This window comes from Nuphar pumila, chromosome 7 (genome assembly GCF_984573655.1).
Source record: "Nuphar pumila chromosome 7, dmNupPumi1.hap1.1, whole genome shotgun sequence".
NCBI classification, from domain to species: Eukaryota; Viridiplantae; Streptophyta; class Magnoliopsida; order Nymphaeales; family Nymphaeaceae; genus Nuphar; species Nuphar pumila.
The window spans coordinates 96,766,267-96,782,812 of NC_143255.1; the positions used below are offsets into that span (position 1 = coordinate 96,766,267).

A 16,546-nucleotide genomic window follows, 5' to 3' on the forward strand; every position below is an offset into this window, starting at 1 on the left:
AGGGGCGTGCTTCTCTTTATAGGGGGGCGCGTCCCCCTTTAAAGGGAGACGCGTCCCTCTTTTAAAGGGACGTGTTTCCCTTTAAAGGAAAACATGTCCCCCTTTAAAGGGAATCGCGTCCCCCTTTAAAGGGGGACGCGTTTACGAAATACCAATTTTACCCTTTTTCAAAACGAAATTGACACGTGAAAAACAAGAAACTAAAAAAAAAATTATGAATAAGGGCAAAATAGACATTTTAAAAAAATCGTGAAAACTTAAGAACGAAGGCTCAGGGTTTTGCTTTTTCACCTGACTCCTCTCTCTCTCTCTCTCATTTTCGGCCACCGACAACCGGCGACCTCCGACGACCAGCGACTGGCGACCTCCGACGACCGGCGACCTCCGACAATCGGCGACCTCCGACGATCTGCTACCTCCAACGATCGACGACCTCCTCCTTTGTTGACATCTGAAGACCTCGATCGACGTTGGGAATGTCTCTGTTCAGGTATGTTCCTCTCTCTCTTCCACTGACGTCCGGTGACCTCTCGATTCGCTCGAGGTCATCCAAAATTTGTTGTGAGAGGAACTGAGGCGTACGCCTCTCACAACAAATGCGATGAGGCGAAACGAGGCGTTGAGCCTGCACTTCACCTCTGAGGCGTATGCCTCTCACAAGTTCACAACACTGGTTAGGCAGAGCCCATCAGTTACTATGGGGCAGCGTCCCCGATTTTTTTTTTGACATAAAATGAAAAATGGCTACAATTATTAATAAAAAACTATTTCATATGAACAAATCGAACTATTTGCTGCAGTCATGGCTGGGTAGGACTGGGCTGGGCTACAAAAATGGATAAAAATCTATTTCATATGGAATCAGGGTTGGGCTAGCCGGCTAGGACTGGGCTTTTAAAAAAAATAAATAACTGTTACGGTAGCCTCCCGAAACAGTTATTTATTTTTTATTTTTTAAAAGCCCAGTCCTAGCCCAGCCCTGATTCCATATGAAATAAATTTTTATCCATTTTTGTAGCCCAGCCCAGTACCCAGCGTTGTTTTTTTTTTTGAGATAAAATAAAAATTGCTATAATTATTAATAAAAATCTATTTTATATGGACAAATCAAACTATTTGCTGCAGTCAGGGTTGGGCTACAAAAATGGATAAAAATCTATTTCATATGGAATCAGAGCTGGGCTAGGAATGAGCTTTTAATTTTTTTTTTAACTGGACTGGGAGGCCCATATTTTGCTTTGATGAAGAGTTTTCGAGTGATATAGGGCTGGTGTCTAACTTGTGTGGTGTGAGGTTCAGCTCGTGAGTAGAGGTTTGATTCCTTCATTCCCTCTAGAAAGTACATTTAGGAAATAGGGGATTGTTAGAGACTATTTGTTTCATTTTCCCGTTGCAATAACATGATGGTCTTTTTCTTTTGTGTTATCAATATGATGATCATTTATATTCTTATTTGAGTCCCATGAATGAACAGTATATTGGTTGAGAAACATTTCACATTTTGTGGTTTAACTGAGTTTATTTGGTCGTCTTTTTTAGAAATAAGGGTTAATGTAGTATTTTTTTATCATTCTTGTAGGTTTTAACTTTTAAGTCATTTTGACGATTGCTTGAATCCTGATTCTTGATCAGATTGACTGAATCACTTTTATTATTCTTTTACTGTTGGATATATATGGATTATTGATTTATTGTTTTCAATTTCAAAGTCAATGAAAAACATGTTCTACCTCCACAAGTTGTCTTATGGTTTCATTATGGTGTTTGATCTTGCAGACTTCTAGAATCTATTCTCTCCTTGATCTCTTGAAGTGATTTTGCTTTATGTGAATTCTGAACTTACATGTTGATCAAGTGAACCAAGCATGATAAAAGAAACAAAACAAAAGAGATACTTATAAGTATCCTATAATATATAAAAAATATATTATAGGAAAATTCTTGAATTCATATTATAAAAACATATTATACAAAATGTATACCAAGCATGATTGAGCTTATCATCCCTATTAAGTATGAATTCTTTGATATACCGAGCGTGGGCACACCCAGGCTCGGCTCATTTACTCTATCAGAAGAGTAGGGCAACTAGTATGCTGCAGATAGTTGTTTAAAATTTTAAATAAATATCATTATTGCTAGTAACAATCGGCCAATATGAATTTTGTTTTTCTTCGTTGTTATGTTATCTTATTTTGGCATTTTTTCATAAATGCAAACTTTTGAAAGAACTTTTTTTTTTAAATTTTGTTTGCTTTATCATAGTATATTATAGAATCATAGATCTTTCACCTCCTTAAATGATGTTTATTTATTTGTTTTAGTAATTGGTAAATTATGAGTAATGATTTGTGTTCTTCACTCTCCATCATTTACTGTTAATAATAGCTTTTTTAAAGTGTTTTAGGATGATTCTTATACTTTTATGATGCAGATATTTTTGCATGTTCTTTGCTTCATTAATGACCATCTCAAGCTATGATCACGATAATTTTGATGACGATGACGATTCTTTGTACAATTTGGAGCATGAATCATCTAGTGGTGTTGGGAAGGGCAAGAAGAGGTCTTCTGCTTGTCCATATCAGTTTGAGGACAGAAACGAAAATTGTTTTGATGAGTAAGATGAAGAAGAATATGACTTGGATGACTACTATTCTGAAGATGACCAAGATGATGAACCACCTAGCATGCATAAAACAACAGTGCTCTGGCGCCATGTATTGAAACAAAAGAAGAGTGGGCAAGGAAAGTAAGGTGGAACCCAAGTTTTTATGTGCAGGCATTGCAAAAATATTTATCATGGGTCATATACTCGAGTTTTTGCACATCTCATGGGATCTCCAAAGGGACAAAGTGTTGGGATTGCCTTTTGCTCTATAGTTGCAAAAAATGCAGAATTGACAAAAAAAATTAAGAGGCAAGCTCGTCGAGTGGAGGTTTCATCAAGTGCATTTGAGTTGAGGAGATCAAGAATTGATACTCCGAAGAAGCCTATTAGTATGACTACATCATCTAGTGGAAGCCGAAAAACAATTGATATTCGTGATACCTTTAAAAATGTAGAAAGAGATGATGTAGATCACAAAATTATCAGATTTTTGTGTGCAAATGACATACCTTTCAATGTGCTTCGATCACCATATTGGGAAGAGATGATATCTGCAGTTAGTAAAGTGCCCGAATATAAACCCCCATCATATGAAAAAGCGCGAACAACGTTGCTTGACAGTGAGAAAGAGTGTGTTCACAGGGAGTTAAATGAATTTCGAGAAAAGTTTGAGGAGTTTGGAGTTTCCATTGTCTCAGACGGTTGGAAAAATATCAAGAACAAACACTTGATAAATATACTTGCCTCAAACTATTTTGGCTCGATGTTCTTATATGCAAGCGATTTCTCTAATGTGCAACAGTCAGCTGCAAACATTGTCGAGTTTTTGAAGACGGGATTTAAACTTGTGGGGCCTTCTAATGTAGTGCAAGTGATTACAGACAATGCAGCAAATTGCAAGTTAGCAGGTGAAGAATTAAAACAAACGTACAAGTATATTTTTTGGTCACCATGTGTTGTGCACACACTTAATTTGATCTTCAAGGATTTGGCACATGAGTTTCATTGGTTGGGAAAAACATATTTGCAGAGTAAAGAAATTGTGAAGTATATCACAAATCATTCAAAAGCACTAGCTGTTAAAATGTAAAACTGTACATATATGTATATATAATAATATTATATTATTATTATATATATATATAAATACATTTTTAATTTCTTTATTTTCTGTATTTTCTTTCCTTTATTTTTATTTTTTGTCTTTATGTCATCTAGTTCAGTTTGAACTAGAATGACTGTTGCTAGTCAAGTCCTGTCCAGACTTGACTAGCAATAGAGCTGTTGGACTGACACATTCCAACAGCTCTAAATAGAGCTGTTGGACTGTGCCCAACAGCTCTATTGAGTCCTCTTTCAGCTGTGTATATAAAGGGGTGCAGCCCCTCTTGTATTTTACTCCAATGCTTCTTAAGCAATTGGTTTTTCATATCAATAAAGAATACATTTTTATTTTTATTTTGTTTCCAGTTATACCCTTTTTAAGGGTTATGCTTTAGTGTCATTCTTGACACTTGCTCTTGTTAATCAAAGCTCGTGTTTCGAAGATCCCCATTTCATTTCATGGTATCAGAGCCGCGGAAGTACTAAATCTTGAGGAAAAGCTGCCTCGGTTTCCGTGCCCGTTTGCAAAAGTGTTTGCCACTTGAAGAGAAGTGTTTTATCACTTCATTGGAGAAGATTTCACATCTTGTTGTATTGTTTTTTTTTTTTTTCTTTCTTTCTCATTTTCCTTCTTGTTTCTCTTCTATCCCTATTCTTTCTCTCCTTGTAATCGATGGATGACAATGATAAAGTCACCATCATGCCTATGAAACTAAGCGATACGAACTATGTAACATGGGCTTCAATCATGAAGCACCATATATGGGGAAAAGGCTTATGGGGGATTGTGAATGGTTCCGATTCGGAACCTAAGCTATCTCTTACTAAAAAGGAGGGAGATAAAGACGTCCCTCTATCGGAAGAAGAGAAAATCAAGGCTATTGCCTCATACGAGAAGAAATGGAAAGAATGGAGAATATCTCATGCGAAGATAATGTCATGGCTTATCAATAGCGTTGACATTAAAAAATGCTCAAGTCTTGCCAAATTCGATCATGCCGATAAGGCATGGGAATACCTTAAGAATATGTATTCCCTTAAAGATATTGCACACGTGTGCAACCTCCAAGAAAAAGTTCGAATGATGACACAAGGAGACAAAACTATTCGTGAATATTACAATGGGTTGTCCGAACTTTGGGAAGAACTTTCCCTTTTAGAACCAAAGTGGCATTGTGCCGAAGACATCGAGCTTCGTCAGAAACAACTCGATGTTGAACATTTTTACCAGTTTATCACTGGATTAAGGCCGGAATTTGAAACCACTAAATCGGCCCTACTTCACCGGGGAAAAATTCCTTCTATTGTTGAAACTATTGAAGAGTTAACAATGGAAGAAAATCGTCTCCGGAAAGGTTCTTTAAAAATTGAAGATGATTCCGTTTTAGCCGTGTCTAGACCAGGGAATCATGTTCGATCATATAGGCCTCCTCACTTTAACCGACAAAATGGTGACTATGATAAGAAGAAAGTTATTTGTCATCACTGTCATGAACCGGGACACTACAGGCCACAATGTCCCAAACTTAAGGAGCTGAGAGAAAAAAGAGCTGCAATTGCTGGATCGGAGCCTAAAGATCAGGATGCACCAGTTTCTCTGGCCCAACTAATGGAGATCCTTCAGCCTCTCATCAAAGGTGCCTCTTCCTCATCTGAAGCTTCAACCGGCGCAGCAGCCTCATCTTTTTCTGATTTAGGTAAAATTTCTTGGCTTCTTGACTCTGGTGCATCTTTTCATATGACCCCAAATAATCAAAGTCTATCCAAATGTGTTAAAAATAAAACAAGTGTGTCAAAGGTCTTTACTGCTGATGGGACTTCTCTTGAAATAGAAGGAATAGGAGATTTTGAAAAAAAATTATAAAACAAAAAAATTTTTTATTCCAAAAATTAGACATGTTCCCAAATTAAATTTAAATCTTTTATCTGTATCTCAAATTTCTGATTATGGGTGTAATATTTCTTTTTCTTCTCATGGTTGTTGGGTACAGGATCGCCAGTCAGGCAAGCTGATTGGGGAAGGCCATAGAGAAGGAGGACTCTATTACATGGATTTTTTGAAAATGCCGAAGAAAGCTTTTTGTTATAATATTCAAAAAATAGAGTTGGAACTGTGGCATAAGAGACTTGGTCACCCACATATAGCCAAAATCCAACATTTTTCAAATCTAGGGAAATTTTGTAACTCTGAATCATTTGATTGTAAAGATTGTATTCTCGGCAAAATGAAAAGATTGCCATTTCAGAACAGAACCTTTTTCTCTTCAAGACCACTTGAATTAATACACTCGGATGTTTGGGGTCCTGCACCAGTAATTTCTAAAGGAGGATTTGTTTACTATGTTATTTTTGTCGATGATTTCTCCCGACATACGTGGATGTACTTTCTCAAACATAAGTCTGAAGTATTTTCATACTTTCAAACTTTTCATAATATGGTTAAAAACAAATTTCAAAATGATATTACTATTTTTCGCACAGATTCAGGGGGAGAGTTTTTATCCACAGATTTTCAAAATTATCTTAAATTGCATGGCATCACACATCAAAGATCTTGTCCTTATACACCTCAACAAAATGGACTGGCAGAACGAAAACATCGCCATATTATAGAAACCACTAGAACTTTATTAATAGCAAATCAAGTCCCTAAAGACTTTTGGGCAGAAGCTGCCTTAACTGCCACCTATCTCATTAATAGGATGCCATCTTCTTCGTTACAAAATATCACTCCCATTGAAAAACTTATGAACATTTCTCCAGACTACTCTAGATTAAGAATATTTGGGTGCAAATGTTTCATATTTACTGACAAAAATGATAAACTTTCCCCTCGTGCGATTCCCTGTGCTTTTTTAGGATATGCTGAAAACCAGAAAGGTTATAGATGTTTTGACTTCAAAAATAATAAACTATATGTGTCTAGAAATGTTTCCTTTCTTGAAAAGGAGAGCTTCTTTGATTTTAGAAAATTAAAAGACGTCACTGAGTACTCCTTTTTGCTAGATCTAACATCAACATCTGATGAATATGACCTTGATTGTAACTTTGATCTTAATGTTGAAAATGAAGAAGTTCATAGAGATACTAGTATTCAATATTCCAGGCGACAAGAGTCTAATACTCCATGTGCACTTGAGAAATATTCTAACATTCCAACTAGACAATCATCCTGAATCTCGAGGCCTCCAGAAAAGTTTGTATCATACGAGTCTTTCTCACCCACATATAGGGCAGTTATTGCATTAATTCACTCATACGAAGAACCATCCACATATTTTCAAGCAAAAAATGATATCAAATGGATAGAAGCCATGAAAGTTGAATTAGATGCACTTGAAAAGGCTTCTACATGGAATATTCAAGATCTTCCTCCAGGGAAGAAAACTATAGGATGTCGATGGGTTTATAAAATTAAAACCAAGAGTGATGGTACTCTTGAAAGATATAAAGCCCGTTTAGTAGCCAAAGGTTATGCTCAAGAATATGGGATTGATTATGAAGAAACCTTTGCTCCGGTGGCTCGTATGACTACTGTCCGAACCTTAATTGCCTTAGCTTCTATCAAAAAATGGTCTATTTTTCAAATGGATGTCAAAAATGCTTTTTTAAATGGAAAGCTAGTTGAAGAAGTATATATGGAACCCCCTCCTGGTCTAAGTATTCCTAAGGGTAAAGTCCTTCGCTTAGAAAAAGCTCTTTATGGACTTAAACAAGCACCAAAAGCTTGGTATGATAGGTTTAGTCGTGTTATGATTGATATTGGTTTTCAATTCTGTTTAACTGACACTGCTTTGTTTATTAAGAATTCTGATGCAGGGATCATTGTGCTTCTTCTCTATGTGGATGATATGATCATCACCGGAAGCGATAAACAGGGAGTTGAAACAATCAAAACACTTCTTAAATCTCATTTTGAAATGACTGATTTGGGCTTGTTGAGATATTTTTTAGGCATTGAAGTTGCTTATTCTCCTAGAGGATATTTATTATCTCAGACTAAATTTGCTTTTGATATTGTTTTCAGGTCTGGTATTACTGATGATAAGAAAGTTGACACTCCAGAAGTTGTTAATGTTAAAATGAAGATTGATGATGGAGAACTTCTTGCAGACCCTACTCCTTACAGACAGCTTGTCGGGGCACTTTCCTATCTATCCATTACCAGACCAGATATAGCACATGCTGTTCATACAGCAAGTCAATTTCAACATGCTCCTACTTCTGTTCATATGGGAGCAGTCATGCGTATTATCAGATACATCAAGTCCTCTCTTTCACGAGGACTTTTCTTATCTTCCTCCTCTTCTCTTGATTTAATTGCATATACTGATGCTGATTGGGGAGGTGATCCCAATAACAGACACTCAACCACTGGCTTTTGTGTCTTTTTAGGGGAATCATTAATCTCGTGGAGGTGTAAAAAGCAGCAGAAGGTATCTCTCTCATCCACCGAAGCTGAATACAGAGCCATGGCAACCACGACCATAGAAGTAGTTTGGCTCCGACGACTGCTTGCTGACATGGGAGTTGAAGCAACAAAGGCTTCACAAATGTGTTGTGACAACAAAAGTGCGATCTACATTGCCAGTAACAGAACATTCCACGAACGCACCAAACACATCGAAATGGATTGTCACTACGTCAGAGAGGAATATCTACACGGGATAATTGATCTGCCATATGTCACTTCAGAATATCAGTTAGCAGACCTCTTTACAAAGCCTCTCGCTGCTCCCCGATTTCACTTTCTCTTAGACAAACTTTCGCTCATTGTACCGTAAGTTTGAGGGGGAGTGTTAAAATGTAAAACTGTACATATATGTATATATAATAATATTATATTATTATATATATATATATATAAATACATTTTTAATTTCTTTCTTTTCTGTATTTTTTTTCCTTTATTTTTATTTTTTGTCTTTATGTCATCTAGTTCAGTTTGAACTAGAATGACTGTTGCTAGTCAAGTCCTGTCCAGACTTGACTAGCAATAGAGCTGTTGGACTGACACAGTCCAAGAGCTCTTAATAGAGTTGTTGGACTGACACATTCCAACAGCTCTAAATAGAGCTGTTGGACTGTGCCCAACAGCTCTATTGAGTCCTCTTTCAGCTGTGTATATAAAGGGGTGCAGCCCCTCTTGTATTTTACTCCAATGCTTCTTAAGCAATTGGTTTTTCATATCAATAAAGAATACATTCTTATTTTTATTTTGTTTCCAGTTATACCCTTTTTAAGGGTTATGCTTTAGTGTCATTCTTGACACTTGCTCTTGTTAATCAAAGCTCGTGTTTCGAAGATCCCCATTTCATTTCACTAGCAATCTTTAGAAGCAATGAAAAATTAGAATTAATAAAGATTGCAAAAACAAGGTTTGCTTCACATTATACTACTTTGAAACGCTTGCTTGATGTGAGGGAGAGCTTAAGGCTCACAGTAATTTCAGATAGATGGAGCGATTGGAAGCAATCATGCACGGATGAAATTATGAAAAAAGGGTTGTTACAACAGAAACAACTATTCTTGATGAAGAATATTAGGATTCTGTACGTTTAGCATTATTGATTACAAAACCCATCTATAAGATGATTAAATTTTGTGATCAGGAAGGCCCTATAATTAGTGAAGTGTATGAAGGCATGAACAACATGTTGGGGGAAATCAAAGACAATCTAAAAGGACAACCCGATTTATATGAAAAGATTCATAAGATTGTCTCAAATAGATGGGATAGAATGAATGTGTCTCTCCATAGTCTAGCCCACATGTTTACTCCAAAATATTACGAGTCGGAGTATCTCAAAATCCCAGCAGCAGGAGGGGTCAAACGAGTTTCTCCTGGTAAAAAATTAATTTTATCTATTTAATAAAGTTTAAAGTTAAATGATTTAATTATTTTATTATTTCATTTGCATTTTCTTGTTATAATTACTAAACATTTTTTTTGCAGAAAAGGATAATGATATCTTAGACGGTGCAATGCTCGCGCTTGAAGTCATATCTTCTAGAAATGAAGAGTTATCTACACTTTATAGGTCACAACTTGTGGCTTTTGCATCAAGAAATGGAAGATTTAGCCGAAATGCAGCACGAATAGATGCACTGAATCCTACAATGTCAGTGCTTAATTGGTGGCGTTTTTATGGTGGTGATACACCGGAGTTGAGAGCATTAGCCATTAAGGTTTTATCTCAACCTATTAGCACATCTTCTGCAGAAAGAGTGTGGAGCACCTATAGTTACATTCACAATGTTAAAAGAAATAGGCTCAATGAAGATCGTGCTGATACCTTAGTGTATATTCATTCAAATCTTCGATTGATTGACAGGTATAATTAAACTGTGTTGTACTTTTGTTTTGGTATTTTTTTTTCTCTTTTTTTATCATTGATTGTTTATTAGCATTCATATTTTGTATTCTTGTTATAAAAGATGCAACAATCGCTATAAAGAAGGGCCTAGTCGAAAATAGGATATCAATCCAGAACTTCCTATTGTAGAAGAAAATGCGTTGAGATTAGAGGATATGCGATGGAGAGATTTGGATGATAGTGCACAACAATCAAGCACTATTTCCAAATCCAAACATAAAGATGCACAACCAAGAGCTCCATTACCTCCAATAATTATACGTACAAATAAAGTTGAAGAGGATACAAATCAATCCATCAAAGCTAGTAGAACTGCAAATATACAAGAGCGACCATCAGTTCCTCATGGTCGGATTGATCGTTTCTTTAGCCGGAGACCTAGGCAAGGTATGTTGATATTGTGTTTTTTATATTTTAAATTATGGTTTTTGAACATTTTAATTTTTTAACGTATTCATTATAAGAAATGAAGGAAGGAGCAGAAGACATGGTCGTGGAGGACAAGAAGCACGTCATGATGCAGAAAGTTCGCGATCTATTGCTGACTTGAAGGGGAAGAGAAAGATGACAGATTAATGAACTCTTGAATTATTATTTTTTTTTATGATGTAGTTGGAGTAGTCCAACTTAAAAACTTTTATATACAACAAGAATGTGAATTATGATCTTCCTTTGATGTATAATTTTTTAAATGCTTGACAGTTGCAATATGATGCATTTGTTAGATAATTACAACTTATATTATTTATTGTCTATATACATGTTTTATTTTGTCAATGATGACATAAATCTTAGTTTTTGATAAAATAAAAATATATAATTACATTTTCGCTTCCCTTTCGATTCTTATTCGCTTCTCACTCGAATCCTATGTCGCTTCCTTCTTCGCTTCTTAGGTCGCTTCCGGTTCGCTCCCTAGGTCGCTTCCGAGATGCTTCCTAGGTCGCTTCCGAGACGCTTCCGAGACGCTTCCTGGTTCGCTCCTAAGTCGTCCCGCGCTTCCCGCTTCCTAAAATTTTAGAAGTGCCTCACTTCCCGCTTCCCGCTTCCGCTTCCCGTATCGCTTCCCGCTTCCTCGACTGGCAACTCTGGTTGCAACACACCCCAAATATAAAGGATTTTGAAAGAAAAAAAGAGGGGTTCTAATGGCTGCCGAAAACCCCAAATCGGCAGATTTAGGGGTTTCGGTTGCTTTGAACCCCAAATCAAAAGAGGAGTTTTAAGGGCTGTCGTAAACCCCAAATCGGCAGATTTGGGGATTTCGGCTGCTATGGACCCAAAAAAAAAACTCGAAGATTGAAATCACGGACTGAGTATCGGCAACAAAACATTTTTTTTTCTTCTTGTATGAAATCCATGAATAGAAATCTACGATTTAGTTATCCTAAATTAAAATTGAAAAAATGTTTGCGATTTGCCTCAACTAATCGGTGTTCTCTTTTGTATCTCAAAGTATAGTTGTGTATGACTGCGGGTTTGCAGTTTTATCCATGGTCGAAAATCTGTCTGCAACACCTGCATTACAGCAAAGGATATGTTTTATTAGTTGTTCTCACTTGCTTAGTTCTTATCCCATCATAACTGTGTAATGAATAGTGTTGTACATTTGGATGCAAGTAAGAGTTATATCGGTCGAGATAGTATGAGATTTTATGCTACCTAAAATGTGATGAACATGAAATGTCAAGGAGTTATCTTTTTAAGTATTAAAACATATGTTGTGATTTGCAATATAGATTGTAACTGATCACACCCCTAATTATTAGAAGGGAAATCTATGCGTGTTTATGGATATTCTATAACATAGGGAATTTGTAGGTATTTTTGGCACACATGGGTCCAGGGGTATTGCATATTTAATCCCTGTACAACTTATTTTCTTAGATACACTATGGTACTGTGCTATGCTTTACTGGATATTGGTTTTTCCAGATGATTATACCGTGATGGTAACATTCACACTAGAAATTGTGAAATATGTTGTTTGTTCATGTATATTTTTTTATAGAAAACTATAGTTCTAATTGAATTTGAACATATTGAGTAGTGGATTATATATATATATATATATATATATATATATATTACATTTTTGCCCCTGCCGCACCCCTGCACCCGGGTTTTTTGGAAGTGCCGAATCCCCGCACCCGCACCCATGTGACATAGCCTAGGGGCTATGTCACATGGGTGCGGGTGCGGGGGTGCGGCAATATATATATATATATATATATATATATATATATATATATATATATATATATATATATATATATATATATATATATATATAAAGTCCAAAAGTTGGACATAAATGACCCTGGGTGCATTGACCACACCCAGGGTAAGGTTGACCGCACCGAGTGCCGCACCCGCATTGCATCGTGTCGACGCGGGTGCGGCACCCAGTTGACCGAGTCCCTGTGACATAGCCTAGGGCCACTGAGATCATCATCTTTCTTGACATAGAAGCCCTAGCAAGATCTTAGCCCCATTAACAAACAATATACCTATTAAAAAAGTAATAATAATGTAGCAAAACACCACAGTCACCAATATGAACTGGCACTAGCACATCCCATACACATAAAAGAAATTTTATTCCATACAACACAAGACAGGCTAAAGCTACAAACATTCAGGGTACATATACATTGCAACTGACTCTAAAATTCTTGGATCTTTAAGTTTCCTACTACTGGTAGCAATGCCAGTCCAAATTTTGGATCCAAGGAAAATTCTGGATTTGCGGTGGATGGAAACCAGAGCCTACATTGACAGCTTCCTCTCTAATCTAAGAGAAAAACCATTTATATGAGAGGAGTCAGTGTATTTGGTCAGAAACCATCAATGCTGAACTGAATCATAACACTGATAAACCTATCAATAAATTTACTACCTAAGTCAGGTTATAGTTCTAGCATCCTCTAGCCTATGATTAAAACTAGGCACACACTGGTAATGTTGGTGATATAGGAGACAACTATATAGATAGCTATCATAGCTTAGAAAAGGCTAAAAAATAGGGAAGAGAAATGCAAGCATGGGCTATCAAAAGCAATAAATCGCCTCCTGCCACTACATCTATTCAATTTCAAAAGGAGATTTGAATGGTCAAAAGAAAGAATTCGACCTACCAGATAAAAATGGTACATTGGCCTAAAAAGTTAGTTCTAGCACCCAACTTTTAGATATTTTCCCAAGATTTAGTACCACTGTAAAGCTTTCAGACTCACCATGAACTAATACTAGCAAACCAAGAATCAAGGTATCATTTTAGGCCAATGATATGTAACTTCCAAATTAACCAGATTCCTGTTACCAACTTAACGTAATATTGTAGGCTGAACAAGTTAATTTTCACTTTTAGAGGCATGATCTCTGTAAGCAGTTCTAAAACAACTTTCTTGCTCCATTATTGGCACCTCTTTAGTTTTCATGGAGAAGATTAAAATAAAGATAAAGAAAACCAAGAAAATAATCAGATGTATGTCCTGACGGACAGATAATCATAAGATGTTATCAAGAATAGAAAATAAGCCTAGTCAGTTTTGAAAGTAACTACAAAGGATGGGAAATTCACAAAAAAATATCCATGATAACTAAAGATGATGGAAACCTTATTGAGGAAATGGGACACCCAAACAAACAACAAAGAGCATAAAATCTCATTACTCAATGGACGCTATCAAGTATCTCAATAGAATTAGCAATTACCAGAAGAGAAGCTTGCATGCATTCACCATAGAGTTGATTTTGATAATGAAGTTTGGCCATCCTATCCTTCATTTCCTGAACAGAATTGTGGATACTGCTTACGTTCACTTCAGCAGCAGTTTTAAACCTATATTGTGCTTCTTTAATGTCAAGAGCACTTTCATTACAATTTTGGGAACCATCTCTGGTTACTGTTTCTGGTACTGCAGAAAAATTCAATGCAAATGGTCTCCTAAAAACTTCAGGTCTTCCAGTAAAGTTTTTTTCAAATCTACTAGGTGTGTTGTTTGGATAGTCCTCCCAAAATGGAGATGAAGAGCTGGTTAAGATTGTTGCTCTACAACTCCTGCTCCTTGTTAACTTAAAGCCTTTGGAACTGGCAAATCCTTTGGTTAATGGCCAATATACTGATTCATCCAGATAGGGACTATGTAGATTTTCTGTAATTTTCTTCACATTTTCATGTTTCTGATCTAATGGAGTAATAGATGAATCTGTTCTAATGATGTCTTTCAACTGTACACCACTCGGAATATTGTTAGTTTTATGTGTATTGTCATGTATCACCAAAGTTTCTGCTGGTTCATCTGTGTCCAAGGAGAACATCTTGAAGTCAAGCTTCTGTCCAGTGCCTGATTCATCTGCCTGGATGCACCTAACATCTTTGCATTCTATTTCAGAATCTTCACTACAATATGTAGCAATTCCATCTTGATCTAGATGTCGGATCAGTCCAGTTGATTTTAGACTAACCGAAAGAGAAGAACCCTTATTAGAATGAATAATACGGTTTTCATTTTTTTCAAGGGAACCAGTATATGAATCCACTAGGCTTTTCCCATTCACTGAATCCACATGATCTGTCCTATTCACTGAATAATTCCGTGATGCATGTAGCACTTCCAAGTTAAAACTCAGGCCTTGGTATCCATCACAAGACTTTAAAACTGAAACTTCATCTTCACATGAATTCAGTGCATGGGATGTTGGAGCATCACATGATTCTTCCTGGAAACAAAAATAAAAAAGCATAAATAAAATATTCAATAGTATAAGAAATACCAATCGGATTAAGTTAATGAAATATACCCATGGCCTTGAAAACTGATCATTGCCTATCACTTGAAGTAAATCCTCAAGCTGAGACAGAGCAAGATCTCTTTGTTGGATCAACTCATTTATCTCCCTTTCCATCTGCAAAGGCACTAGTCATCAACTTCAACATCATAACAAATTTATCCAAGTTCTATAAAAAGCACTATAAATTAAGTTAGGCTGTGTGAGCATGGATGAATGTCTCATATAGTGCAATATGATTTTGGTGCCTATTGCTGCATATTCAACCAAATCAAATGTTTGCCTGATTAACATGCAGTTATGTACTAGGAACAATGCTAGTGCTGACTTCCAATTCCATTTGATTATTCAAAAAAAAAATGGGAAATTTTCAACATAGCGCCCCAATTTTTAGCATAAATTCACATATACACCAAACCTTTGGAAAGTTTCAAAAAGGGAAATAAACTTGTCTATGTTGACAAAAGTAAGTTTTTGTAAAATTAAGCATGGTTACCAAAACCATCCTAGGTTAGTATAAAAACATTGAACATGGGCTTGGGAAGTTTAAGAACCATATTGCATAGACATGGCTATGGGCACAGGACACGACTCAGACAAGCTTGGGATGACGGTAAGGACATGCAAGTTTTCTTTCAACTTCCAACAGTGGATCCCTCTATGTTGACAAAAGCAAGTTTTTGTAAAATTAAGCATGGTTACCAAGACCATCCTAGGTTAGCATAAAAACATTGAACATGGGCTTGGGAAGTTTATGAACCATATTGCATAGACATGGCTACGGGCACAGGACATGACTCAGACATGCTTGGGATGACAGTAATGACATGCAAATTTTCCTTCAACTTCCAACAGTGGATCCCGAGAAAGTAAGACGCATGCTCCTTATTAAATGTCCCATAACTTGTCAAAAATGTCACCGTCTCTAACCTCCACTAACACTAGAAGGGAATGATGAGATGATAATGCTTCCTGGAATTATAAATTGTGAGACCACACATGTGATTTCTTTAACTTTCTCATGCATTCAAAGTGTTATATGTATTTTACCATGATCTTTTAAATATATTCAGTGTACCAAGATGATGACAGTACTGAAATATAATACATAAAACAAACAAATTTATTAGACAACAATTGAAACATGTGTTAAGATTACTCTATCCTTTTTGTATGTATATAATATATTTATATTATATATTATATTATATATATTTATTGTAAAGTCAACTAAAGTTGATTTTACACTAGTTGTTGGGAACTCAGCCCAACAGCTAGATTTGTGTTGGGAACTAAACCCAACAGCAAGATTTCTAGTCCAATGGCTAGAGAGGACTTTCTTTCTCCTCTCTTTACTCTATCTCTTCCTCTCTTTTCTATCTCTATATGGGGTGTGTGTGCCTATTGTGAGTGAGAGAGTGATGGATAGTTTTAGACTTTTGTGTGATTTGAGTGTATTGTAGTGAGAATTAAATGTATTTTTCTTTTGTATTTTTAAGGTTCATTATTAATGAAGATACATATTCATAAAGTTTTGTGTTTGTTGTATTTATTTTTCATTCATATAAATTTCATTTTGGTATTTGGGTTTGGGTTTTGAGTACCTTGGATTCCGTGCCATTTCATGATATGGTATCAAAGCCAAGGCATCATAGTCTTGGAG

General features: G+C 36.1%; 2 protein-coding genes across 4 annotated transcripts in view; one reads left to right on the plus strand and one right to left on the minus strand.

Moving 5' to 3' along the window:
* LOC149832555 (putative 1-acylglycerol-3-phosphate O-acyltransferase) overlaps positions 1 to 16,546 on the plus strand; it is a 130,290-nt gene that overhangs the window by 90,871 nt on the left and 22,873 nt on the right. The gene's annotated exons all lie outside the window — the stretch shown is intronic.
* Positions 1 to 16,546, minus strand: part of LOC149832557 (kinesin-like protein KIN-7C) — a 32,937-nt gene that overhangs the window by 2,748 nt on the left and 13,643 nt on the right. Inside the window, exons 11-12 of the mRNA XM_090014569.1 lie at positions 14,896 to 15,000; positions 13,807 to 14,814 (exon numbers count right to left, since the gene is read on the minus strand). Of these exons, the coding sequence (XP_089870695.1) occupies positions 13,807 to 14,814; positions 14,896 to 15,000 (1,113 nt within the window). The remainder of the gene's footprint in view (positions 1 to 13,806; positions 14,815 to 14,895; positions 15,001 to 16,546) is intronic.